A 26101-nucleotide genomic window follows, 5' to 3' on the forward strand; every position below is an offset into this window, starting at 1 on the left:
AATTGTGTGTACACTGAGGTGAGCATGTGTGTGTGAGGCAGCTTTTGCTGTTCTGATAAAAGAAAAGAAAAAAAAAACAGCCACTCTGGCACTGAACTACCTGTTTCCCGAAATCAATTTTAGGTCTGGATTCACACTCATCTGATGCATGTCTGGCTGTGGACTATATGGGAAATATGCATGTTAGTTTAAGTACCTGCACTCTCCATGTTGCAGCCATTCTTCTCTTGCTGTCGTCTCTCCAGCTCAGCAAGCTCACTCAGAAGCGCCATGCCATTTTGAGGGGGTTCTGTGCAAGCAGGCACCGCCACTGGAGTAGCCATCTGGGCATCTCTTGTGGCGCAGAGAGCCGCTGCAATCAGAAGCTCCAAACTCCAGATACAGGATCCAGGATACTGGTTACCAAGAGCAGAAAGCTCAGAGCAGGGAGAGGAAGGTGGCGACGCTAGAGTGATCTCCAAGTCTACAGATGTCTTAGGCGATGCACAGTTTTTCTTTGTCCTCTCTTGAACATCCTCAGTGGGCTCCATGGAATGGAGCTCATGGGAAGCAGCAGCTAAACCCTCTATAGGACTTGGAGTATGTTCTTCCCGAGGTTTGACCTCCTCGGCTGAGCCACGGACCTCCAAAAAATTGGGTTGTTTAAGGGTGATGGTATTAGATGCCTCTATTTGTAAGTTTTCCCCTATAGGTGAGGTATCTGGAAGGGGGGATTTGGAGGGGTGTTGGCATATAGATGGAGAGGGAGAGGAAGGAGGGCAGGTAATACCCTTATGTTCTTCATTCAAGTCTACCTTTTCTACCATCACTCTATTGCCTTCCTGGACATTTTTAATTTGGGGTCCCACCAGGGCAGTTGAAGTAGGGGATTCTGCTTCCTTGCACACAGGCTCCTCCCCCATAGTGGACAATAGGAGGGCCTGTGGTGCTGGTTCAGCAGGTTCCGCTTGCTTTGCCTCCAGGTCAGCATGTTCAGCTAACTGGACTTCTTGTGGAGATGGACCAGCCTTGTAACCAATTGCAATGGCAGGATAAGTGTAGCCGGGTGGAAGATCTGCGGGAAAGAGTGTACAGGGAAAAACACGTTTGTTAAATTATCTTATGACTAGGGTCAGTTTGTGAGACATTATTCCATTATTACCTCCAAGAAACATGAACCACTTGTCCTGCCCCACAAATTACTCATTTGTGTGACCTTACCAGTTAAAATACATGGCTCACCTCCAGGTATGGTATATAGGTGATGGACATGATGGATATTCCATCTCAATTGACAGTGTGTACTATTCAGAGATTGTGTTGCATTTATCTATTACCTCTCACACATATAATGGAGCCTGTGCCATAAAGACTATGGGCAGGCATGATCAAAATTTCCATGAATACTGAATTATGTTCAAGGGTGTTATGGATGCAGTGTGTGCACTGTTTGTGTGTGAGAGATTGCACACAGGAGTGTTTGCATATAATTTAGTCTCTGAGTGAGCATGTGTATTCATCTCATTTGGGGTAAGAGTGAAAATGATTGTGTGAGTAGCAGTGCAGTGTATGTGTGTTTATGCAGTGCACACGTTTGTGTTTCTTGGTGTGAGTTTATGCATGTGTGTGTTTGTGAGTGGAGAGACAGAGAGAGTGAAAGAGAGAGAGAGAGAGATGCAGCATAGCAGTGTATATTGATGACAGCATGGTGTCTGGATGTGATTGCAGAGCGGGCCCTGTCACCCCAGTACTGGGTTATTGATGGTATCCATCCGCCCTTCCTGACAAAGCAGACAGATGAATTTGTATCCTTCCGCCAGGCAGGCCTCAAGGACCCTTGAAGGATAAGAGACTCCCTGTCTACAGTCATCCTGGCCTCCCTTCCTTTGCATTCTCTTTTACAAATACCTCAAATCTATGGTATACCTAAACTTGATAAACATGTGCATATATAAACAAATAGATGATATTCAAACAAAGATAATAAAGGGGGCGGAAAAACTCCTATTTTTGTAATACAAACTGATTTTCAGTCATCAGTAATCAAAGAGCTATGTAGTTCTTCAAAGGCTGCATCTTTTTTATCTTAAGCTTTGTATGTTTCTCCCCAGACTGACTGTCCTTGAGAGGCAGACCAAAGTCTCCCCTCCATATCTCTCTTATGCTTTATTTTTCGGCCTGGAGCCATGGAGCCAGGCATGATGGTAAGACCTTAACCTTGAGAATGGTAATGCAATGTTCCTTTTTCTCTCATCTGCATTCTGTTATTTTCCTTTAGAAGTATAACCGTTTGAAGAAAAAAGGTTTACCCTTTTAACCTGCATAAAACTGACTTCTCTTCTACCACAAGTATTTAGATACTGTATGCAAACGCAGGCAACAGTTTTGTCAGAACAAACATAAAGCCAGTAAAGATCAGAATAATACCAAAAATGCAAGTACACCAAGCCCTCCAATCATGGTCACTTCACTAACCAGGCTCCAGAGAGTGAGGATAGTCCTGTGGTGGCTGGCCTTCTCCTCTCTTGTCCTGGGACTCAGCTTCTTTGGGAAGGTGGGGGGTGGCATGTGGGCTGAGAGCAGGAGAGCGCGGTGCTGCTACAGCTGGGCTTGGCTCAGGGCAGGGGGTGCAGGGAGTGCTCTTAGGATGGGGCCGTGGGGCTGGTGAGTGACAGCAGGGTGAGAGACGAGAAGCACATCCCCCTGGAGAGGAGGTGGACTGACTTTTACTGGAGGAGGGGTAGGAGAAGGTTTTTGCTGATTTCAGGGTGCGAGGCTCAGGAGGACCTTCATCCAGATCAATAGGGGGATCCTCGGGTTTCCTCTGTGGATGTGAAAAACAGAAATTCATCACAGGGAGTCCAACAACAGACATGGCCACTTATACTATTTCTTTACTGCTAAAAATTTACGAAATATAAGCAACCTGAATATAAGCAATCTGAATCAATGTAATATGCTAGTATTTGCCAAATATTTTGCAAGTAATCCAGCTTGATATTGTGTCTGATGATCCTTGGCATCCTGTGGCATTTGGGAGCTGTGCAACCATTTATGTACGGAAATCTTTACCTCATCAGTTTTTTTTATTTTTTTTTATTTAGATAATAGTCCAGTTCTTATAACAATACTAAATGCACTTTCTCAGTTGTTGTTTCTAAAATACACTTTTGTGCATTGGTGTGTGAGTATATAGATTACCTGAGAAAGTGTCTGCCTGTGTGCCAGCTCCATTGCCTGTGCTGCTCTGTGGTGTTGCTGGTGCTGATGCTGCTGCAGCATATAGAGCTCTTGTTGCCGTAGAAACTGGCGGGAGTATACTGAGGAATGCTGTATGTGAGAAGCAGGCCCTCGAGCCCCATACACTGGGGGCCATAATCCCTGTTGCTCCATCACATCTAGAGAGAGGAGTAGCGACAAACCAATAGAGGTGATAAGCGAGTGTGAAAAAAAAAAAAAATTCTGCACTTCTCATTTAAATACTTAGTGTTAGAAATAGAAAGTCTGAATTTACTCAATTTCCTTAATACCTTATTGGCTCATTTTCTTTCACTCTCGCTATTGCCTGATGAGGCTCTCCATTTGAAACAAACTAAGATCAAGCACTTCATGTTTCCACTTATTTATTGTTGCTATTTATCATAGCTCACCTCTTCAGATTAACAAAATAAGATAATATTAGTGAGCTTTTCACACTTGCTGTTTCCTACTACCACAGTAATCCAGGTCAAAACAATTCAGTCCAACTTCCTTAAACTATCACATAAATGGAACACTTTTGACAGGCTGCTAGAGAGGAAGATGATAACCAAGCTCCAAATGGCACGCTCGTTCATGTGAACGTATATATGTTCTCAGCATTTCTTAAGAGTGAAATGAAAAACAGTGCATTTTAAATTGCCACACAAATTTCATTCAAATACGTGGCTGTGACTTTATGCTGTTGCAATTGAAGGCATCTGCATTTGGCTTGAAGGGAGGGGTTATCCAAGGACAGACTTTATCATATTATTGTGTGTATTATAGAACATGCCTTTAAGGGTGGGAGGAAGACAAAGAAAAAGGCATAGAGAGGGATGCACAACAGCTGTGTACTTTGTCTCAAGCTGGACACATTCAGCCCACAAATATTCCAACACAATATAAACTGCTCTTCTACCCTCTCCACCTATCCTTCCCCAAAGTATGTTGGGGTCCTTTGTTGGCCAATATTACTAAGATGGGGTAATTTTTCCCTGGGGAAGGGTACCGGTGGGTGCATTTCCACTCTCCTGCCGAGCGCTGAAGGAAAAGTGCTGCGCCGAAGAGCAGAGAGCTAATTAAATTTCACTGACTGAGAAGAGAGGTGGGACCGCACACAGCACTGAGCAGATCACTACACCACAGCACACAGGCACATAGCAAAAAAACGGCCATGGTCAAATCAAAGTTCCACAAACAGCTCTGTGAGCGGGTGTGGGCCGACGTCGAATGAAGCTGCCATGTACTGCTAGAGTTTAAGGGGAAAATCACATTATGGCAATGAACGACATAAGGAAAACAGAGCACTGGGTTTGAAAACTTCATAGCTCTTGAAAGTGCACAGCCAATATCTTAAGTCCAAACAAGCTTACTATAAAAATGCTCTCTTAACCTTCTCGACTGTCACATGTTCATTCAGTGGAATTTTTAAAAGAACGACAGGTTCATGCCTTATTTGTAATTACATTTTAGAATACTAGCATGAAAATATTTACTGCATTATTTTGTCAGTGAATTATGCATAAATAATCACTATATATTCATGACACACCCTTAAACATACACCCACACACCAGTTAGTATAGCTTGCATAAACACTTTTATAGTTTTTGTAGGCTTTAACACTTTACTTACTGTACATTAACCAATTGGTGGAACACACCAGATTCCTACTTAAAACAATTTTTAATGTGTGTGTTATATGCAAATAGTATGGCTCCTGCCATTGTACCTAGGTGATGGGCAGCAGGATGGGCAGCTGGCTCAGTGGGTAAAACTACCAGGGCAGGGTCCTGTGGAAGTGGCAGGACAGGTTGCAGGGGGCTGGTCATAGACGCAGAGAATCCTGGGGGCAGGTTCTGGTGCAGAGCGGCGTGACTCAGACCTAGTGTCAAACCAAAAACAGTCAAAATACCACAATATTTAAGTATATAATTTTTCCTTTATACATATTTATTTAAAATAATCTTACTGCAATCCCCTTAATACACTGCCCAAGTTCAGTTTTCAAATGATCCTTTAATGTAATTTAACAAAGCAAGATAAAATGAAATTAGAATAAACTGAGAATGTACCATATTGCTTACCATAGGAATGTCCAATCCAAAGGGAGGGACTTCCTGTTCTAGGCATCCAGTGATGAGCTGGGTGAGTATGTACAGATGGATCAGCTCCTAACTGGCTCCCGCCTGACATGATGAGGTGAGAGGTCAGGTCTCCATGGCAACTGCTGGAAGGGTGGATTCTGGCAAACTCAACAAGATCCTTGTTTTCCCTACATAAACCAAGTTTAACCACAAAAGGCATTACAGATAACTCGTATGGTACAAAAAGATGGTCAAGAATATGGCCATTATCAATTAAGAAATAAAGGCCCCAAACATACCTAAGCAGAAGATCTCTTTCTCTGTCCAGCGGAGGCAGAGACAGCTGCTCCTCGGATATACTTTTCCTTTCCTCTTCGATCTCCCTTTCTATTGGGTATATACAGCGCCCAATACCTGTCAAAATCGCAAGTATGATTCAGAGAAAAGGCCCAAGACTGTCAACACAAACTGAAAAGGTTTTCTGTTAAACCTAATTTAAAACAACTATCTTGCAAATTGCGACAGAGTATTTGAAATATTCTCTTGTCAAAAGCGCCATTTAAGTAGCTACAACTGCAAGACAACACTTACATACAGTGTGGTTGACCTGAGCACAGTAAACAATTTGTCAACCAAACTCAAACTGGCACTAAAATGACTAAAACACCCAATCTGGCATGTTAAACTTCTGAAATGTCAGGACCAATTTGCACATAGCTGATTACGTGATTTAGCAACCAAAAATGACTAATTGGAGACCGTTCCTGTAATCACACTTTCAGTTATTCACATGTGTGGTTTCCAAACGTTCGCAACTATCACTGCTAAACTGCAAAATGATGCCTGTCTTGTTATCTCAAATGGACACGCATACGCGTAGCACACAGACTCACATACGCACACACTCTGAACCTCCTGCTGGTGGCTTACCCTTCATGCTGGGCAGCACTCTGCCGTGGCGGCTGTGGGTGGCAGGCCTGTCTGGTGGGCGGCACAGAGGCTCTCTCTGCCTGGCAACTGCCACAGCAATACCCACAGGGGGCTGCCTCACCTCCCCCTCCCCCTCCCCGGAATCACGGCCTGCACGCTCTGAGCGCTCACTCTCCCCAGAGGAAGAGACCCTCCTTGAAGGCAGAGTTTGCTTGCTCTCCTGATGGGCACAGCTTGCAACCCCTCGATTCCTCTCACTTCTTTCATTCTTGTCTCCATTCACTGCTCCCTGCTTCAGGCTACCTAGACCCCCAAATGGGCTCTTCTGGGAGAGCAGGTGTGGTTGCTGGTTGCTGTACTTCATCAGGTTTTTCATGGCACTGTTTTCTGGCCCATGAGTCCCTGTCGAGGGCTGCTGGTGGTCAGGGAAAGGAGCGTGAGGGCCCTGGTCTCCTGTACCAAAAGAGTCACAAGCTTTGTGTCGCTCATTGTCAGGTTGAGACTGATGCCCTCGCACGTCCCAAGAAGAACCTGCCTGATGGCCAGCGTACACTTGTGCTGTCATATTCACATCTTGTTTTCTTTTGTCTCGAAAACTGCTTAGACCCAGATCTGAGTCGTGACCTTGAATTCCAGTCTTGTTGTTTTGCTGATGATGGTGTACCCTGGCAATCCTCTGGCTGTCCCGCTGGAGTGTACATCCACTTTCATTACTGGGCTTGATTTCAGAAGTAATTCTATGAGGGGAACCTAAGTGCGAACAGTCCCGGAAAGGTGGAGTGATAGCATAAGAGCTGCTTTTAGCTTGGCAGCCATCTTTTGCCCCCTGGGGTAGAGAGGGTTGATAAGCATCTGTCTCTGAGGAATTCTCAGCAGCCTCTGAGCTATAGGAGTGGTTTGGGAGATTGGAATGTGGCTGGTGATCATGACCATGCTGTGCCTGCTGTGGTAAATGTGAATGGGGACCTAGAGACCAATCTGAACCCTTGTCTGCTTTACTGTAAGCATCCGGCTGCTGTTGATGTGAAGACTTTTTATGACAATTACTAGGAGTTGAGAGGGGATGTGCAGGAGGAGGAGCCATTCTGCCTCCATTAGTACTCTTTTCTGAAGCTTTGGCTTTCCCTGTTCCCTCTCCTGGAACATCTTCAACCATCCCTTTAAGACCCTGACAGTGGGGGTTTCCCAGTTGAAATGACCCGCTGCTCTTATCACCCAGAGGTCCCACAGAGGGCACAAAAGTGGGCCCTATTACTTTGCGATCCCTGCTTGTTGTAGGAGCTAGACTTTTATCCTGAGCAGAAGAAATGGCTAGTGGACCAGGCGGACAGTATAGTTCTGGATGTGGATGATGGGGGTGGTGATGGTGGGAGTGAATAGGGTGTGGCCAGGATCCCCCAACTGCTGAGCCCAGGCCAAGTGGAGGAGGCATAGTGTATGATACTGGATGGGTATGACCTAGCATTGCACTATGGCGCAGGCAGTCTGATGGAGGCTCACTGATTCGCATCTCACCGCTCACCTCTTTGCAACAGATATTACCTCCACTCCCTTTTGGACCAGTTCCTAAACTCAAGGCCCCTGGCCCTACACAACTGGGGAGGGAGGAGCCCCTGACTGCTGTCCCTGTATGAGGGTCATTATGAGTCTTGGTAGAAAGGAGACAGGTGTTCAGATGCTTTGGATCATCTTTGTGTCTAGAGCTTTCCTCTGGCCCTAAAGAGTGGTGGAGGTGGAGGTGATGGTGATGGTGGGTGGCTGGTGAAGGTGGATCATGGTGCTGACGGTCTTTCACCTCCAGTTTGCTTTTCTCTTTGTCTTTTCCTAAAACTGCTATAACCCGCTCGCCCATATCTAACTCTTTAGAGCTTTTCTGGGTGGGCCCTCCTCCCCCAGGGTCACGCTCCCGGCTACAAGAGCCCAGAGGGTGGCTAGGGGCGGTCCGAGTCAGTGATGGTAAGCTGTGATTGGTGGAGAGAAGGTGGGGCTGTGATGAGAGACTTCTGATGTAGAAATCTGGGGAATAAAAAGACATTAAGAAAAAAAAAAGTATGAGAGACACCATAAAATTCTTAAGATTATGTTTTTAAGACTATCATTTATGAACTGACCATATGTTTATATTAGTGTTAATTGTGATAAGACAGATGGAGTAAGCTTCACACACCTTTTGAAGTGTTGTAGAATCTGTGCTGTCCATAGAGAACACTACTGTTTCCATGGTGATCTAAGGGGCTCATGGGTAGAAAGGTGGGGGCCAGACTTCCAGAAAAGCGGGAATACCCTGGGGCTACCAAGAGAGAAACCGAGAAATAAAGAGAAAGTGAGAGAGAGAGAATTGTCAGGGGAGACAAACTAAACCTAAGAGTGACCCACTTGGTCTTTTGCTGCGCTGTTGCTGCAGCAGAATGAAGGTCCATGAAGCCCTAGAGCAGGATAGAACCTTTCCAACAGCCCTGAGTTGAACATGCAGATTCTGGGCTTCACTTGGCATTCATAAGTAAGCGATAAAGTATACATGAGCTGCTGATCAGCTCTTATTGCAAATGAAACATTTCTTTTGAAATTTTGTATGCACAGTGTTTTGATTTCAGCTATTCCTTCTTCTTTGAGCTGCAGCTGCGGTGTGAAGTGATCAGGGACAACAGCTAAGCAGTTTGACAGGTCGTGTTATGAAAATAACAATTATTAATGATATAGTGAGAGTGTTGCTGTTATTTTATCTCAACAGATGATCATGCTCTGGGTGTGAGAATGTTCAAAATGCAAATCTGTATGCTGATCTACTATGTTTTGTATACAGAACTTTTGCAACCCTTTAACTGTTCAATTGTCAGCTGTGGTTCTCACATTTTTGCGCTTATTTTGGCTAAATACATGTTAAAAAAAATGCACAAACAGACTAAGGGGAAAAAATCAGTGCAAAATTTTGAGCACTTCCATGGTTTCAGAGAAAGGTAAACAGCATTTTACTTTACATTGCACCTCCAAGGTCAGGGATCTATATCCTGGGATAGTGGAGGCTACAGTAGAAGACAGAGGCAATGTTTATTTACATTTAGGCATTTAGCAGATGCCCTTATTCAGAGTGACTTACATTTTTATCTCATTATACATCTGAGCAGTTGGGGGCCCTTCGATAAGGGCCCAACAACTTAATGGTCGTGGGATTTGAACCTGGGACCTTCTGAACTGTAGTCCAAAGCCGTAACCACTGCACTACCCCATGTTAAAAACTAACCAGACAGCTGACTTGCAGACCCTGTGCATAGATCAACGCCAAGCAACTACACTACGTTCCAAATTATTACGCAAATTATTACGCAAATTATATCTTTCTCTGATTTTTATAATTAGTCAATGCAAATGACAGTCAGTATAATTTCCTAGTTATCAACCATAAGTGTATAATTTGAATTTTATTCAACAAACGTCCTATTGATAATATTTATTTCAAAAATAAACTGAAAATGCATTATAATAATTTGTTCCAAATTATTATGCACAACAGAGTTAAAACATTTTATAGGCTGTAAAGAACTGAAAATTGACTTTTGCTGAATTTGCAGCTTTAGGGGGTCATATTTACTGAAATTAAAAGCTATTTTAATCAAAAACATCCTAACAGGGCATGTTGCATCTTGACATAGGACCCCTTCTTTAATATCACAGTTGGACAGTTTCTGCTTGAATTTCTTTGCAGGATGTCAGAATAGCCTCCCAGAGCTGCTGTTTTGATGCAAACCGCCTTCCACCCTCATAGATCTTTTGCTTGAGAATGCTCCAAAGGTTTTGGGTTTGAGGTCAGGGGAGGATGGTGACCACACCATGATCTTTTATGCCCATAGCAGCCAATGACACAGAGGTATTCTGTGAAGCATTAGATGGTGCATTGTCGTGCATGAAGATGATTTTGTAACGGAAGGCACGGTTCTTCTTTTATTACCATGGAAGAAAGTGGTCAGTCAATATACTTTGCATATACACTATACATTTTCACACCTTCAGGGATTCTACAGGGACCTACCAGCTCTCTCCCCATGATTCCGGCCCAAAACATGAGTCTGGCACCTTCTTGCTGATGTCGCAGCCTTGTTGGGACATGGTGGCCAGCCACCAACCATCCATTACTCTATCCATCTGGACCATCCAGGGTTGCACGACACTCATCAGTAACAAAGACTGTTTAAAAATTAGTCTTCATGTATGCCTGGGCCCACTGCAACTGTTTCTGCTTGTGAGCATTGGTTAGGGGTGGCTAAATAGTAGGTTTATGCACAACTGCAAGCCTCTGAAGGATCCTACACCTTGAGTTTCGTAGGACTCCAGAGGCACCAGTAGCTTCAAATACCTGTTTGCTGCTTTGTAATGGCATTTTAGCAGCTGCTCTCTTAATCCGATGAATTTGTCTGGCGGAAACCTTCCTCATTCTGCCTTTATCTGCACGAACCTGTCTGTACACTGAATCAGCCACAAATGTCTTCACAGTGTGATGATCACGCTTAAGTTTTCTTGAAATATCTAATGTTTTCATACCTTGTCCAAGGCATTGCACTATTTGATGCTTTTCGGCAGCAGAGAGATCCTTTTTCTTTCCCATTTTGCTTGAAACCTGTGGCCTGCTTAATAATGTGGAACAACCTTCTTCAGTACTTTTCCTTTGATTGGGTTTATTTGGCAAACTAATTATCACACGTGTCTGAGATTCATTTCAGTGATCCAAAGAGCCCCGAGACACAACACCATCCATGAGTTTAATTTAAAAACTAAATGTTTATGACACTTGCATCCAATTTGCATAATAATTTGGAATGTAGTGTAAGAACCACACAAGGACTGGCCCAAACATATAGAGACTGTTTATGCTTCTTATTGATATGCACAGTTTTTGGTCTTCACATGTATAATAGAACTCATGCTTACTTACTCTCTATACTCTACAGGGTCGTGGAAAACCTGGAGTGTATCCTAGGGGACTCAGGGTACTACGTGGAGTAACTAGATGGGGTGCTAATCCCACTACAGGCATTTTGGAAACACATGGACTTTGGTAGTACCTAGAGGAAACCCAGCATAGGGAGAGCATGCAAACTCTACCTGAATGCAGGATTGGAACGCTTAACCCTGGAGGTCACAGTTCTAACCACTATGCCACTGTACCACCATGCATAATAGAACTCTCTGTTAATATGAGCGCATGGAAATGCATTCAAAACCTTCTATTAACATTAGTTTTTTTTTTTTTTGCTTTTATACAGACAATAGTTTTAATTTCTGCAGTTCTCAGCCAAGAATACAGCAGTCCATAAAATGACATTCCACACAGTCATTGTACCCTAACACCATCAGTCAATTCTCAGAGCGCACACACTTGCGCATCTTCATAGCGCATAATGCTGCGCCCGACTTTCATATGAACCAGAAATGAAGCTGAATATGAGAAAAAGATGAAACGCGCACAAGTTTAATGTGTGTTGAGAGGGTTTCGGAAGTCATACAAGAACTTAATCAGTTTTCTGGGAGATGAAAGTGTATGTGTGTTTGGGGGATGGAGGGTAAGCAGGAAGAGAAAACGAGAGGGTGTAAAACATGCTGTAGAACAAGAGGGCCAGTCATGTAGGAGGGGAACTGGAGTGAGATAGTGTCTGAGAGGTAAAAGTGTGTGTGTGTGTGTGTGTGTGTGTGTGTAAAATAGAGAGTGAGAGAGAGATTCCCCTCTGCCTTTCTGCCTCTCCTACTAATTGACAGCTGAGGAGCGTTTTGCTGACAGTGACATCACAGGGGAGTCCAGATGGTTAATACGAGGCCTTCTGGCTGCACCTGTTTCCTACTGCCACTGAATTTCAATTTCCACCATCCAGAGTAGAATGACAACAGCACAGTCAATTGTAAACAGGTGCGCGTCTGCATAGGTGTGTTTGTACGTTTTTAAAGAGGCAGGGTGTGTGTCTGTATGTATGTGTGTGTGTGTGTGTGTGTGTGTGTGTGTGTGTGTGCGTGTGTGTATCTGCAAACGACATGAGGCATCTAGTTCAAAGCGTACATACATTCCAGTATACTGTAGTATCTTCCATTTAAGACATTTTAAAAGGAGGAATAGAAACCCTCATCATTTCTCCTTTCCACCAATTAATTTAAATGCTAACAATTAGATGTGAGCTCCATGGCAGTCCAAAAGCAATCAGCCTCTAATGATGTGCAATAAAACCCAGTGAGCCTCCACCAGACCGCTACAGTCTATTACAGAGCAGAGAGAAGTAAGAGCCCACTCCATATGAAGCCCTTAGAGACCACACACACACGCACACACACACAAAGATGACAGAGGAAGAAAAAACGAGCCACAGAATAAGTTAGTAGTAGGAAAAGGTCCCTATAGGTCAGTATATACAATCTGTTCAGTTATTTACATGATAGTGAAATATCTAAAATAAGTTGGCACTGCATCATTTTACTGACTTTTACTTACAGTAGTGTGTGATAAGTAAAGAAGACAGAAGAGACTTTCCACATTACCACAGGAGACATAGTAACCTATCTACATGTTTTATCTTTACTGTGAAAAAAATGAACAAATAACTTTTTTTTTCTCTGTCCATTTGCCACATCATATCAACTGTTTTCTGCTCGTCCTGACAGTGCTTTCATAAGAGTGCCGAGCTATCACTATTACGTACATTCTGCCCTACTGGTCATACTACAGAACACACATGCAATCTCACACATATTCACACATCATCAGTCCCTAAAGCAATTGTGAATATTATGTCGAAAATAAATATTATATTGTATGAAGTCTGAGTTAGAACAGCTAGGACAGAACTTTAATTTATCAAGTAAAGTTTAATTATGTTGTTGATACTGTTATTTTTACACCAGAGCAGCATGCGTGTTTGAGTTGGAAGCAGGAAAAAAAATGGGCAAAAGGGATCTAAGCAACTTTGGCAAACATCACATTGCGATTGCTATAGCAGGTCTTGTGAGATGTTCTTAGTATGCAGTGGTTAATACCTAACAAATGTGGCCCAAGAAATGACAACTGGTAAACCTGCCACAAGGTCATGGGCATCCAAGGCACAATGATCCACACAGGGAGCAAAAATTTCACTCTTTTGGTCAGATCCTAGTTCTGTAGCACAAATTGCTGAAACAGAAAATATATTTTGAGGATTTTGCGGAAATGTGACATTGCATTGTCATTAAACAGATTCATCTCCTGCACTGCTACAGTCTTTTTAACCTTTTGCCTCACGGGGCCGTTGTTGCAGTACAGTTACTAAAGAACAGTCACTACTCATGGACACGAAATAAAAAAATGCTTTCCTTGCACACACCTTGAACAGGATCACAATGTTATAATAAACAGTAAACGCATTAACGGATGTCGACTATATGAGTGACGCACGCACACGAGACTGAGCATGGGAGACGATTACCCATAATCCCTCAGTGTGAGAGAGAGAAAGACCATTGGCTCAGTGACGCTAATTGATCACTTGACATGCGATAGACAAAAGGCATGTGCACCTACTTGTATGTCAAGATCTTGCTCGTTTATTAAGCTATTTCAAAAAATTTCTCATGTTACAAAATGCTCATAGACCAATTTATACGCAATCCAAGGTTTCATTGTATATTAATTTTTTAAATATTGCTCATCTTGTGTAGGGTTTGTGGAGGTCTACCATGAATGCCTGTGCTATATAGAAGGCACCCGGAATCCTCACAGGAAACCCACCACGCATGGGGAAAATATGTAAACTCCACACAAAGACCAGAGGAAGGATATATATTTCATTCTGTATTGTATATTGTTTATTGTATGTTTGCATTGTGTATACTGAGTAATTAACAGATGTTTCTCCATGGCCAGGAGCCCATGAGAGCCAAACTGGCCATACCCTCTGGAGATGAGGGGGCATTACACTCTCCTGTCAATCAAAGAAACGAGATCCAGTTGAGGCTGTCTCTGTGCTCATGTGTGTGCAAGAAGGCAGTTAGTACTTTTCTCATAACACAGCATGAGCCGCAGCTTAAAATGATTTGTTTGGTTGGCTTCATGTGTCTTGAAGAAATCATGCGTTAGCCTTCACCCTCAAGCAAATATCTAAACTCCAAACTGTGCTGGACACATAACCGTGTTACATATTATTTCAGCATAATATAACTTTATGCAAGAAGCACAATATGCTGCAATATACTGTATACTACAACAATGCAATGTCACGCAGTAGACTGTAACACATAGAGAAATGGTTAAGACAGAGGCAGGATGGGTGGGGAAGTGGCAGACCCACCACAACTTGTCTAACAGAGGAGAGGTAAAAGTCTCGGGCAGTCCGACATAAGGGCATAGCAGAAAAAAGATATAATGAGGATGAAGTAGATGGCCAACAAGGTGGGATTGGACCACAGCTGGGGAGCAGCGGCAAGACAAGAAACACGGAGCTGCTGATATGAACGGTGTAAGCAAAAGGTGAGAAAAGTGCGTTAGTGAGTGAAGTAGAGGTAAAAGTAAGAGAATGAGAAAAGAAGAGAGAGAGAGAAAGAGAGAGAGAGCAGGGTTGTAGACCGTTGTTGGCTGAATGCCAGATGCTGGATTTCGGCCAGCTGGCATCATGCTAATTGGGGCTTCCAGGCTTCAATCCCTAAAAACAATCATTTGGACAGTGCGTGTGTGTTTGTACAAATAGGTGAACATGCGTTTGAGAGAGCCTGCATGTGCTGGGGTGAGCGATTAGCTCACTATTATATTCACATCTATTATGGAATACACAAACTCTCACTCACTCTCTCTCCAAACACACACACACACACACACACACGCACTGTGCCAAGTGTTGCTTCCTCCACCAGCTGGGACATCAAAGTTGATCCCCCTCTGCAGCTCTGAGCCAGCACTCTCTCTCTCACTCTCTCTCTCTCTCTCTGACTCTCTGACTCTCCACATTCTTTCTCAGCTCACTTACACTCACTCTGTTAGCATCTTACTAACAAACATCATGTAATTCTGTCATTCCGACACACACAGCTACCTGCACTTTCATTTTCCTTACATTTAACATTTATAATGTTAATTGAATACTGACCTGACATGCATTTGAGTCATACAGTATGTGTGGACCAAATTCTTCTGACAAGGATTATAAAACAGTGTTAGAGCTTAGGGGAGACGTGGCCAATCCCCATGTGTGTATGTGTTACGAAAAAAAAAAAGAGAGAATGCCCTCTCGGAGAATTTACGGGGAAAAAAAAGTGTCCTGTTCAATCTTAACTTGGATACACACACACACACACTAGCTCTCAATACAAACAGGGTATAAACAGTATGCTTACACATTTCGTCTCTGATACACATCTCTGATACACATCCAATCATTAATACTCATAAATCTTATACACACAAAACTGTGCAATATACAGATATTATAATACAAAAAATATATTACAATAAGCTAGGGTGGTTCGAGTATCATCAGTACACTAACCAAGTCCTTTACTGCTCACAGTAAAAACAGCTAGCGACTTGGTACCACCCTCACCAGCTCAAGAGTATGTCAGTCACATGGTCACCCGAATCAGTGGTACTGTATCACTACCGTGAAGCTAATATTCAGACGCTCACAGTTGGTCTGTTTTTATGAGATGATGCAGACACACAGCATGCGCTCACACACACACACCTGACCACGAGAGATAAAGTGATCAGTAAGACCACCTGCCCACCACAAACGGTTCCTAGCCAAAAGTTGAGATGAGGGGCCAGAAGAGAGAGGAAACCGCCCAAGAGCATGCACACGCACACATGTACCCACAAACATACATACATACATGCATGCATATACACTCAAACACACACGCAGACACACACACACACACACACACACAGCTCCGGAAGCCAGCTGCTCACCCGACGTTTTTCATTTAAAACCGCAAGCACACACAGACACACAGAAACAAATACCCAAGTGTGTCACTGTTGGTTGTCTAGGTAGGAAGTATGCCGTTGGAGGTGGGTTTAACCGTAAGGGTCATGACACCCTGGGTTCAGACTGGGGAAATCCCTTAAAACACACCAAGAACTGTTAGAGCATTCAGATTCTACTGAACTTGTAAGGTGATGCTGGGGTCATTTATATATATGCCTATACATGCAGATCAATTATTATAATAGATGAAATGGCAATAACAGAATAATCTGATATTTCCAATAGTCGGCATGATGGCCTAGTGGTTATCACTGGGGCTTTGCACCTCAATGGTTGTGGGTTTGATTTCTGCTTTGGGTCTGTGTTTGGAGTTTGCATGTTCTCCTTATTCTTGGTGGGTTTCTCCGGTGTTCTCCAGTTTCCTCCCACATTCCAAAGACATGCAGATTAGTGTAATTGGTGTTGTCCATTTTGTGCATGTGTTTATGTCTGCCCTGCAATAGACTGGCACCCTGTCCAGGGTTACCCCACCTCATGCCCCAAGTTTCCTGGGATAGGCTCCAGACCCCCTGTGACCCTGTATACAGGATAAGTGGTATAGAAAATGAATGAAAGAAAGAATGAATGTTTTCTAATATTTAAACTTACTAATAGAGTGTCGGCAAACAGCAGTTTTAATTATCTACAAAAATATAAAACACATTTTTTCACATAGTCGGTCTGTATAACACTTATAAGTTCTCGGGAGGCTTGGAGCCTATCCCAGGGGACTCGCGGCACAGGGCAAGATACACACAGGACAGGGTGCCAATTCATCGCAGGGCACAAGCACACACTACAGGAAATAGAAACGCCAATTAAACTTATCTGCATGTCTTTGGACTGTAGGGGGACACCGGAGTACCCGGAAGAAACCCACCATCAGGGAGAACATATAGACTCACACAGACCCAAGATGAACAAAGACAAAAAAAAAAAAACATTAAAAAATTCTAAATAGTTATTTATTGTCATGGACATCTTAAAAAGTCATCTTATGGAGCAGTTTGTCTCGGAGTATCAATATTACATGTGCTATAAGAGTAATCACGTGTGACTAATGCAATACAGAAGGTACATGACCATGCTGAAGCTGTAAACAATATAAAACCACCAGAGCTTTTACACAGACACACTCACACACACAGACAGACACATATTTAAACAATAACACTCGAAAGCAGCTCCATCTGTCCTGGTCTCCACAGGGGTTCCTGCGCATCAAATAAAATTCAAATCAGAATTAAAATCAGTCCCTCTCTATTTGACTTCCCTCTCTTAACCTGTCTTTCTTTCATCTGCCCCGTCTCCTCCCACGTTCACACACACACACACACACACACATGCACACAGCGTCCTTGCAGGTCAGGTAGGTCTTTGCTTTGTCAGTAGAAATGCAGTTGTCTCTTGGTGGGAGCAGAGCTGGGTAATTGTGTGGCTCATTTTGATGACATGCTCTTTATGCAAATTGGGGTGGAAAGGGGGGGGGGTAAATATGCAGCAGACCAGGAGAGACGAGACGTGGAGTGTTACCGGGGGAAATGGAGCCATCCAATCAACTGCTCCAAGGGTCTAAATGGAATTAAAGCCTGATTCCAATAATGACCTCCATCAACATAATAGGGGCATCTACATCATTACAGACACATTCTATTATCGTTATTATTACAATTATCATTATTGTTGTTATTATTGTTATTGTGGGGTTATTATTGATTAGGTTGTAGCTCCAGGAGAGCACTGTGCTGAAGCTGCACGCGAAGAGACAGCACTACTCTTACTGCCTCATTTCTTTTCTCTTGCTTACATTCAGCTTTAACGTTGTACACCTTTACCTGTGCATACTGATTCACATTCTCTCTCTCTCCCGCTTTCTCAAACACAAACACACACACACACACACACACACAAAGATTTGTTCAGTCAATGAGTTACAGTAGCTCTGTAGCTCTGGGTGCCAGCAGAAAAGCCCCACTGTGCAGCCTGCCAACAACAATTACTGTTCCACCCTGCCAGCTGCCAAGAGCTCCAGAGATACAGAGCACTTAACCTGCACCATACCACACACACACACACACACACACTTATGTGCACATCCTTGTTGCTGTGTTCTATGTATAGAAACAGTTCTTGGGTGCTAGATTGTGATCAGACATTTTAAAAAAAACAGCTCACACACACACACACACACACGTGCATATCCTTTTTGCAGTGTTCTATCTATAGAAACAGTTCATGTGCGCTAGATTGTGATCAGACATCATACATCAAAACTGTACACACACACACATACATCCAAACAGTTGCATTAAATATTCACACAAACATATGACAATACACAGCGTTAGCAGGCAATAAGCGCCTAAAGACTGTTCATAATCAAACAAAAAGCGGGGTCCATGATGTGTAGCCAGGGGTCAGTAATTTTATTTATTTATTCATGTTTTAATGACGCAACAATGATTAAAAAGCCATAACCAGGTTTAAATGTTGGTTTAACCACAATAACTGAATAAAACTATAAGCATTACTGATCTGGTTTGACGGTGACACAGTGGCTTAGTGGTTAGATTCTCACCTCTAACACTGAGGTTGGGGGTTTAGATCTCACTTCTGGAGTGTGTGCATGGAGTTTGCATGTCCGCTCCATGCTTAATAAGCTCAAATTGCCCTTGTTATATGATTGTGTGTGGCTGGTGGCTGTGCCCTGTAATGAGTTGGCACTCCACCTGGGGTGTCCTCTGTCTTGTGCCCTGACCTCCCTACAATATTCTTCAGGCCCCATGCAATGCTACACAGGGTATGCTGTATGGAAAATGATCTTGCTTGATCAACTAATTTTTATATATAAATAGATGTATAAATAAACCCTGTTAAACCTGTTTTGAATCGTCAGCGCAACACAATCTTAGAAGCTTGGTTCACGGCTTGAAAAGTTAAGGAATAAAAAGCTTTTATCAATAATTTGCTAAATATTTTCCACATTTTTGTCTGAAGTTCATACAACTTATAGGAAAATATATATTTCTGAAATACATTAGTGCTGCCAGCCTAAAATGTTTGCTGATTTATTTAAAACGGAAGTTGGTTCCTGGATCCCCTGCTTCAGGGGGAAAATGGGCATGGACTGGAGAGAGCAGCACCAACCGTCATGAAAACAGGACATACTCTCAACACACTCCTTATGTGTATATGACCAGATAGGAGTAGTAAAGATTAACAGGAAGATAATTGTTATTTTGACTTAACCAGTGATCATGTCATCAACTGTTACAATGGTTTTGGGTGTTATTCACCGTTTACACAAGACTATGATGAGAGTTACAAGGAAGTGCATGTGTGAGGATGTGTGAGGATGTGTGCATAAACATTACATATTCACAGTTTTTTTTTTTTTTTTAACACTACTGCACCATAACACACAAAACAAACAGCAGAGCGAGCCTCAGGCTCTACTTATGAAGAAGGAAAGGATGAGTCAGAGAGAACGACAGGAAACTTACCTTCATGTGGGTGTGGGAACCAGATCTGGGAGTGACCGCTGGAGTGGGGTCCACTGCGATAAGGCGGCGAAGAGGGAGAGGAAGGGGGGCCAGAGGGGTGGGATGGAGGTGAGCCCAGACTGCTGGCCAGAAAAGTGCCCATGAATGAAGCAGGGGAGTTCGCCATCAGCCCAGTGCCTGCAGGACAGAGACAAGCAGCAACAGGCAGGATGAGACAGTGAGATAAACTTTTGTGTTATGAGACAGGATGCTGAAACTGGCCAGGACAGATTTTATATCTTCTGATTCATGCAACATACCAGAACTCATTGCTAATCATGGGTGTGACAAATGGAAACTTTGAGTAATAAAAGATGGAAAGAGGCTTTTGATCTAATATTTATAAGTAATAATTATACTTATATGTAATACATACAGAAAATACAATTTACTAGATATAGAACAATATAGATAGATGACAATATTTTTAAAACATGAAAATTCCTAGCAAACAGACTAACAAACATCTGTACACCACAACCCCTTTCAAATATTTAACATCCCAGTAGCATCTGTCACAGAAAAATGTGAGATTTGTGAGGTCGTTGTGTTTTTGTAATTTTTTTAATATAATTTTTTTATTTAATCTAAAATAAAAACAAATCGTAAAATATTGAAACAATTTTATGCATCACTAACTTTAGCAAAGCTTAGCTTGCAGGATTTAATCCAAAGTTTGCAACATGATTTAATAGTTTGGTAACAAAACCAAAGATTACAAACTCCTAATGCTCTTAGACTAGAGAAATACTGACCATTTGTTTTAAATGGAAAAACGAGAATTTAGCACCATGTCAGCAAATGTGGCCGGACATCAAGTTCATATAATAATCAGAATCAGCCATTTAAGAATATTTAATCAGGTTGGAGAAAAATCATCAAATATAACTGGAATAAATCCTAGAACAATACAGCACTGTATGTAAATGCATTGTAGTTTATTTATACTAAGTTTTCTAAATCCAAAATGATGTAAGAAAATAGACATTTCTTTCATATTCATGTCCTGAATTTGAGATAAACTGAACTCTATCTTCACCCCCAGGTACCTGATTATCAGACTCACAATGTCAAAGGGAAAAAAAAAAAAGCCTGAGAAACAGATTGAGGAAGGGGGAGTGGGAGACGAGAGATCAAGGAATAAAGGAGAAGAGCACATGCCAGGAAGATAAAAAAAGAGCAAGAAACAAGCAAAAGGAAGTCAGAAACAGAAGCAGGCAAGAGAGTGGGTGAGGTAAGGGGAAAGAGAAGAAAGACAGAAGCAGGGAGAGTGAATGGAATAGAGAATTAGAGCACTAGTATACAAGAGTCTTAACACACAGTCTGCTCTAAGTCGAGGTTCCCATGATTAAGCTGCTGTGATCATTCTGCTGTAACAGCTCAGCAATGAGTGAGGACAGCCCCCTTTCTCTCAAATATACACACTTTCATGTTTCCAGTACTGACATAATCAAATAAATGTAATGAAATAGCCATATACAGAACAGTGTTGAATTATGTGGCATCAAATAATATGCTATCTTTAGCACATGATAATGATAAGCAGTTTGTTATAAACGAATATAAAAAGATCAGATGAGCTGAAAAAGAGGAGCGAATGGGGAAAAGATACAAAAAAAGAGAGAAGAAAACACTGTTAGAAGAGCAAACCGTAAGGATGAAGGAGGCAGAAAGAGAATGATAATGAAGGAATGAAAACGAAGGGTTGAAGTGCTCTCCTCCTTTAAGCACTACGGTCCCAGGGGGTGTCAGCTCCTTGGAGAGGGGGCAGATTAGCAGTCCAGCAGCCAAATGCAATGGTGTTATCACCCAGTCCAATTCACATCAATTATTAACACTGCTTAGAGCTCACTCCCCCATATGTACGGGACATACTGCTTAAGCATGCACGCACACACACAGACATACACACAAAATAACATACTGTACACTCATGTAGAATACACTCGCATCCCGAGTGCAGCGCATAATACGCCCGTCCCATCAGACCGCTTTTAGCATATAAAAAGTCCGATTCTGTGGCAAATCACATGAATATACACGCACAATTATAGTCATTTATCAGCAGGGAAACAGCCCACAATCAGGATCGGACACATTTATATGGTTCACGCAAAGTTCACACACATGGACATACGTATACACACACTCACATATGCATTTATATTCCACACACACACACGAATTCATATTCTGAACACATTCATGTGCTGCGCAAACAAAAAAAGACAGGCTGATCAAATGGATACTCTCTAGGGGAATGGAAGAGTGGAGGGAAAATGAAAGACAAGCATAATAAGCTGGGAAAGAAATGGGTTGTGAACAAACATCCAAAAACGACTTAAAATTTATACGTTTTTTTTTTCTTTTTGTGTAACATGGAAATAAAACTTAGATGTTAATAAGTCAAATTAACATTTATGGAAATGCTCCAGATGCTATGCCAATATTTGTGCTTTATTAAGCTCTAAATCTAATCAAATTTAGCAATAAGGTGTTATAAATTATTTACTCTTGGTGTAGTGGAGAATAATTTAATCAGCCTTTGAATGTATAAATTACATTTACAGGATTTTGAGTATTTTGTATATTCTTCAGGGAAATAAATTCAAGGCTGGAAGTTTTAGCACTCTGTCTAAAGTGTTGTGTTCGTTCTGCCATCGAGAAGTGACTATGTTATTGAGCTGAAGTGAGACCGAGGGAGTTTTCATTTCCTAAACTGATAAAAGTTCATTAAAGCAGGGTGAGAAGGAGGAGGTTAAAGGAGATGTTTAGAGGTGTGAAATTACCAAATGAGTGCTCTCACAAAATAAACAGCGTGCAAGGCCACCGCCAAAGCCTCCAGCTGGAAACACGGCAGCTGGAGGAGCGAAAAAAACACAGTGGAAGAGAAAAGAAAAACAGAATAATTGCAGGCTTGAGGAAAGGCTGGCTGTTCAAGCCAGGGCTAAAGCAGACTCTCTCTCGTCTCCTTACACCCACTCCCTTCTCACCATGCCAGTGGCAAGCCACCACAGTGCGGCCGGTAGATGTCTCAAAGCGCTGATCTGGAATCAGCCTGTGATCTGAAGGGAATACAAGAAAAACCACACAAGTGGGACCATGAAAAAAAAAAATGGAAACATGTCCCTAAAGGGGCCAGTACTCTTAACTCCACGCCACACAAGCCCAGCAGCTCCACCACAGGCTCCACTACAGCCCACAGCTGGCCAAAATGAGAGACCAGCATCCTTTAAGACTACTGCATGCTTCAGCAATACAAATGTCTCAACACTACAACATGGGTGGAGTGTTGCTGTCAGACCCAGTCCTCCCTTCAAAGCAGACCAGACGGCATCGCCATCCTCTAAGACGAGAGGTGTCTGTTACCAATTTGGGTTAAAAGAGTTACAAGGAGCCAGTACGGTAAGAAATTTGAAAGAAACCCATTTCAAATGCTTTATATGGGGAGACTGAGATATGAGAGAATAAATCATAATTTTTAATTAGAGTAATAAAAACCCAAAGAAAGCAAGACAGCAGCCAAGATTTTAGTCTCTTCTGTCATCTGACAGCCAGTGAACAACTCCACTGCTGCCGAACTCCTGTGCTCCCAGCACAGCTCTCCAGTAGCACATACCCCCCTCTCTCTATGCCTTCCGCCAAGTCCTCTTTAATGAAACGTTTCCTCTTGTTTGCCTTGCTTTATTGACTTTTTCTCTCTTATTTTTTCGTCTCTGGTGTGCCGGCGGTGAGCGTCATCTGCAATTCCTTGAAATTATTACCTAGGCCCTTCCCCCTGTCTTCCTCCACACCCTCCTCCTCCACCACCTCTAGTTAACCAACCTGCAGAAATTAAACACTGTTGATACTGGAACAGCAGGATAGGGCTGGAAAAAGGAGGGTGGGACAGAGAGATGGCAGGAGGTCTAGAGGCTCTCTCCAGAAATGGAGATGAAGCTGCCAACACAAGCAAGCAGCAAGGCCAAACGAGCACAACCACATGGGGGCTATAGTGGAGATAGAGTGGATAGACTCGGATGAGGGTAGAGCTCCTTCAGCTTCACAGCAGAACAGGAGAGGAGCTACCGTGCTGTAGGTTTCGCATGCAGAGTTTAGGGCATGCTGCAGCCTGGGCATACTGGATAGGACTGTGTTGGATCTCTGGTTTATTTGTGCACCAAATGCAACAGAAAAGAGACACTTCCACATGGCCACCGCTCAAGGAAATCGGGTCATGTGCATACTAATCGCTGCTGTCCCCTCTCTCAAATCGACATTAATCCAATTAAGGAATTAAAAGAAGAATCCTGGGAGTGGAGAACCCCCAAGCGCTTATACCACACACGCGCGCGCACACACAAACAATGGTTGATGTAGGCTCAGCCATGATAAGGACAATCCAACGTTCCAGTGAAAGAAGATCTGTGTATGGTGAGGAGTAAAAAAGAGAGAGGGAGAGGGAGAGCGCGCGCGGCTGTCATACGGCTTTGCAGTGTGCTCTGTTTTGTGTCCGCTGCATTGGGTTTAAGGCCAGCCTAACCGAGGCCGAAATTAAGTGCCATCCATCAGCATGTGGAGCAGCTTTGGGCTGAAATGACTCCATGTGTGTACATTAAAACAGCTCTCGCTCTCCATCTTTCTCCCGTTCTCTCACAGAGGATGTTTATTTCTGCTAACCCGAGCACTAAAAGACAATGCCATTGCTACTAGACTAAGCCACAGCTTTGGGAAAGGACACTGTGTAGGGCGCATAAGCAGTTTAAAAATAATATAGAAGGTTCCTTGAGTATGTCAGGCTAGACTTAAACACGAATACACACATGAACCCGACTGCTGCGGTTCATCACGCAAAAAGCAGATGTAGAAAAAGGGTACAATATTCATAATTCAAGGGATACTCTTGGCTGCGTGTGAGGTGTACACAGATTATGTATGGAAAACATGTACAAATCCAAAAGCAGATATAGAAAACGCTATTTTCTTCTTCACCACAGCCATAAAAAGTAGCATTTGTGGGGGGAAAAAATGAGATTGGTTTAAGGAAAAATAACATTGACTTCTCTGACTTGCTGTTTGTTTAGTGTCTCCACGCCATGTCCTGGTGAAAAAGACAGCATAAAGGATATTTTTGCAGCTGCACTTTTTTCCTTCTTGTTTTTTTCCTGCTATATTACCTTCGCATATGACACTAAACCAATATGGAAGGCTATTTAGGGTAATCCAAAGCAAAAGTGGCAATAGTCATTAATCATTTTACTCTGTCAACACAGAAAATTGTAGGGAGAAGAAATTTACTTTGAAATAGCAACGTGTTGCATTGTACATTCTAGAAATATTGTAGGACATAATTAGAAAAGAAACATTTTGTATCTAATTTTAAACGACTTCCAGGATGTAGTAGTGATTTGTGAGAAAATTGGACATTACCAAGCAAACAGAGTTCAGATAATAAACAACAGGCTGCCGCCGAAGGTCAAGAATTAGCATGAATGTAAGCATCTTTCTCTATTGGGAAAGAAAAAATTACATTGGGAAATAATCCCAAAACAATGGAGTTGAGAGTGAGCAGGGTGTAGAGACCGAAACAGAATGTGAGAGAAAACTTAAAAAAGAGAAGGTCATAATTTGTTTTCCATTATTGATTAGATTTTTTTCCCACGTTTCAAAAACATTTAAAGAGCTACCAAAGTGAAAAGTGAGACAGACTAATGGCAATGATAAACACACACACACACACACACACACAGAGCTTCCCCACTGACATTGCCTACTTTAAGTTTTCTTTCCTAAATCTGTAAATCAACCCCCCACCTGGGTGAAAAAAGTCTATTCAGTCTCAAATCATGTCATCCTGAGTGCAAACATAGTCAGTGCATGTGGGGGAGCAAAGACCGAGCCAGACTGACCACCTACACAATACACACTGCTTCACAGGATCACAAAAACCTGTTGTTTGCGCCATTATCAAGTGGGGTCATGGACAGGACACTGATCACATACACTCAAATGACCTGCATGCTCAGGAAGCAAGTTTGTCTTGTAACAATGGCACAAGCAAGGAAATGATCACTGTTCTGAAACAGCAAAGTGACCTTCTTGACATTGCATTATAAAGTGCATGAAGTAAGTCTTCCTCACATACCTGTGCCGTGCTGTCATCATTTACTCACGATTTATCCTCGGTCACGAAGCCATCTGGTGGTTAGCGCGCCTTACGATTTAGCATGTAGCATCCTTAACAGAACATCCTGGAAAACGGTCCAAGAAACATTCCAGTGTGGAGGAAACTGGTGAGACTCGCTGTCCAACCTTGCATCTTTCTTTTCTTTCGATGCCCCCAATTTTAAGTCCCTTATCCTCCTTTTTACCTCCT

At 42.6% G+C, this 26101-nt stretch overlaps 1 protein-coding gene across 4 annotated transcripts in view; it reads right to left on the reverse strand.

Annotated features, from left to right (window-relative positions):
• Positions 1–26101, reverse strand: part of bahcc1b (BAH domain and coiled-coil containing 1b) — an 86817-nt gene that overhangs the window by 22940 nt on the left and 37776 nt on the right. For all 4 annotated transcript variants that reach the window (XM_053511843.1, XM_053511842.1, XM_053511844.1 and 1 more), the window contains exons 3-11: positions 19708–19884; positions 8404–8526; positions 6237–8252; positions 5606–5720; positions 5307–5494; positions 4952–5104; positions 3181–3377; positions 2455–2803; positions 197–1054 (exon numbers count right to left, since the gene is read on the reverse strand). In XM_053511843.1, the coding sequence (XP_053367818.1) occupies positions 197–1054; positions 2455–2803; positions 3181–3377; positions 4952–5104; positions 5307–5494; positions 5606–5720; positions 6237–8252; positions 8404–8526; positions 19708–19884 (4176 nt within the window). The remainder of the gene's footprint in view (positions 1–196; positions 1055–2454; positions 2804–3180; positions 3378–4951; positions 5105–5306; positions 5495–5605; positions 5721–6236; positions 8253–8403; positions 8527–19707; positions 19885–26101) is intronic.

The sequence above is a fragment of the Clarias gariepinus genome, chromosome 14, assembly GCF_024256425.1.
Source record: "Clarias gariepinus isolate MV-2021 ecotype Netherlands chromosome 14, CGAR_prim_01v2, whole genome shotgun sequence".
In the NCBI taxonomy this organism is placed as follows: Eukaryota; Metazoa; Chordata; class Actinopteri; order Siluriformes; family Clariidae; genus Clarias; species Clarias gariepinus.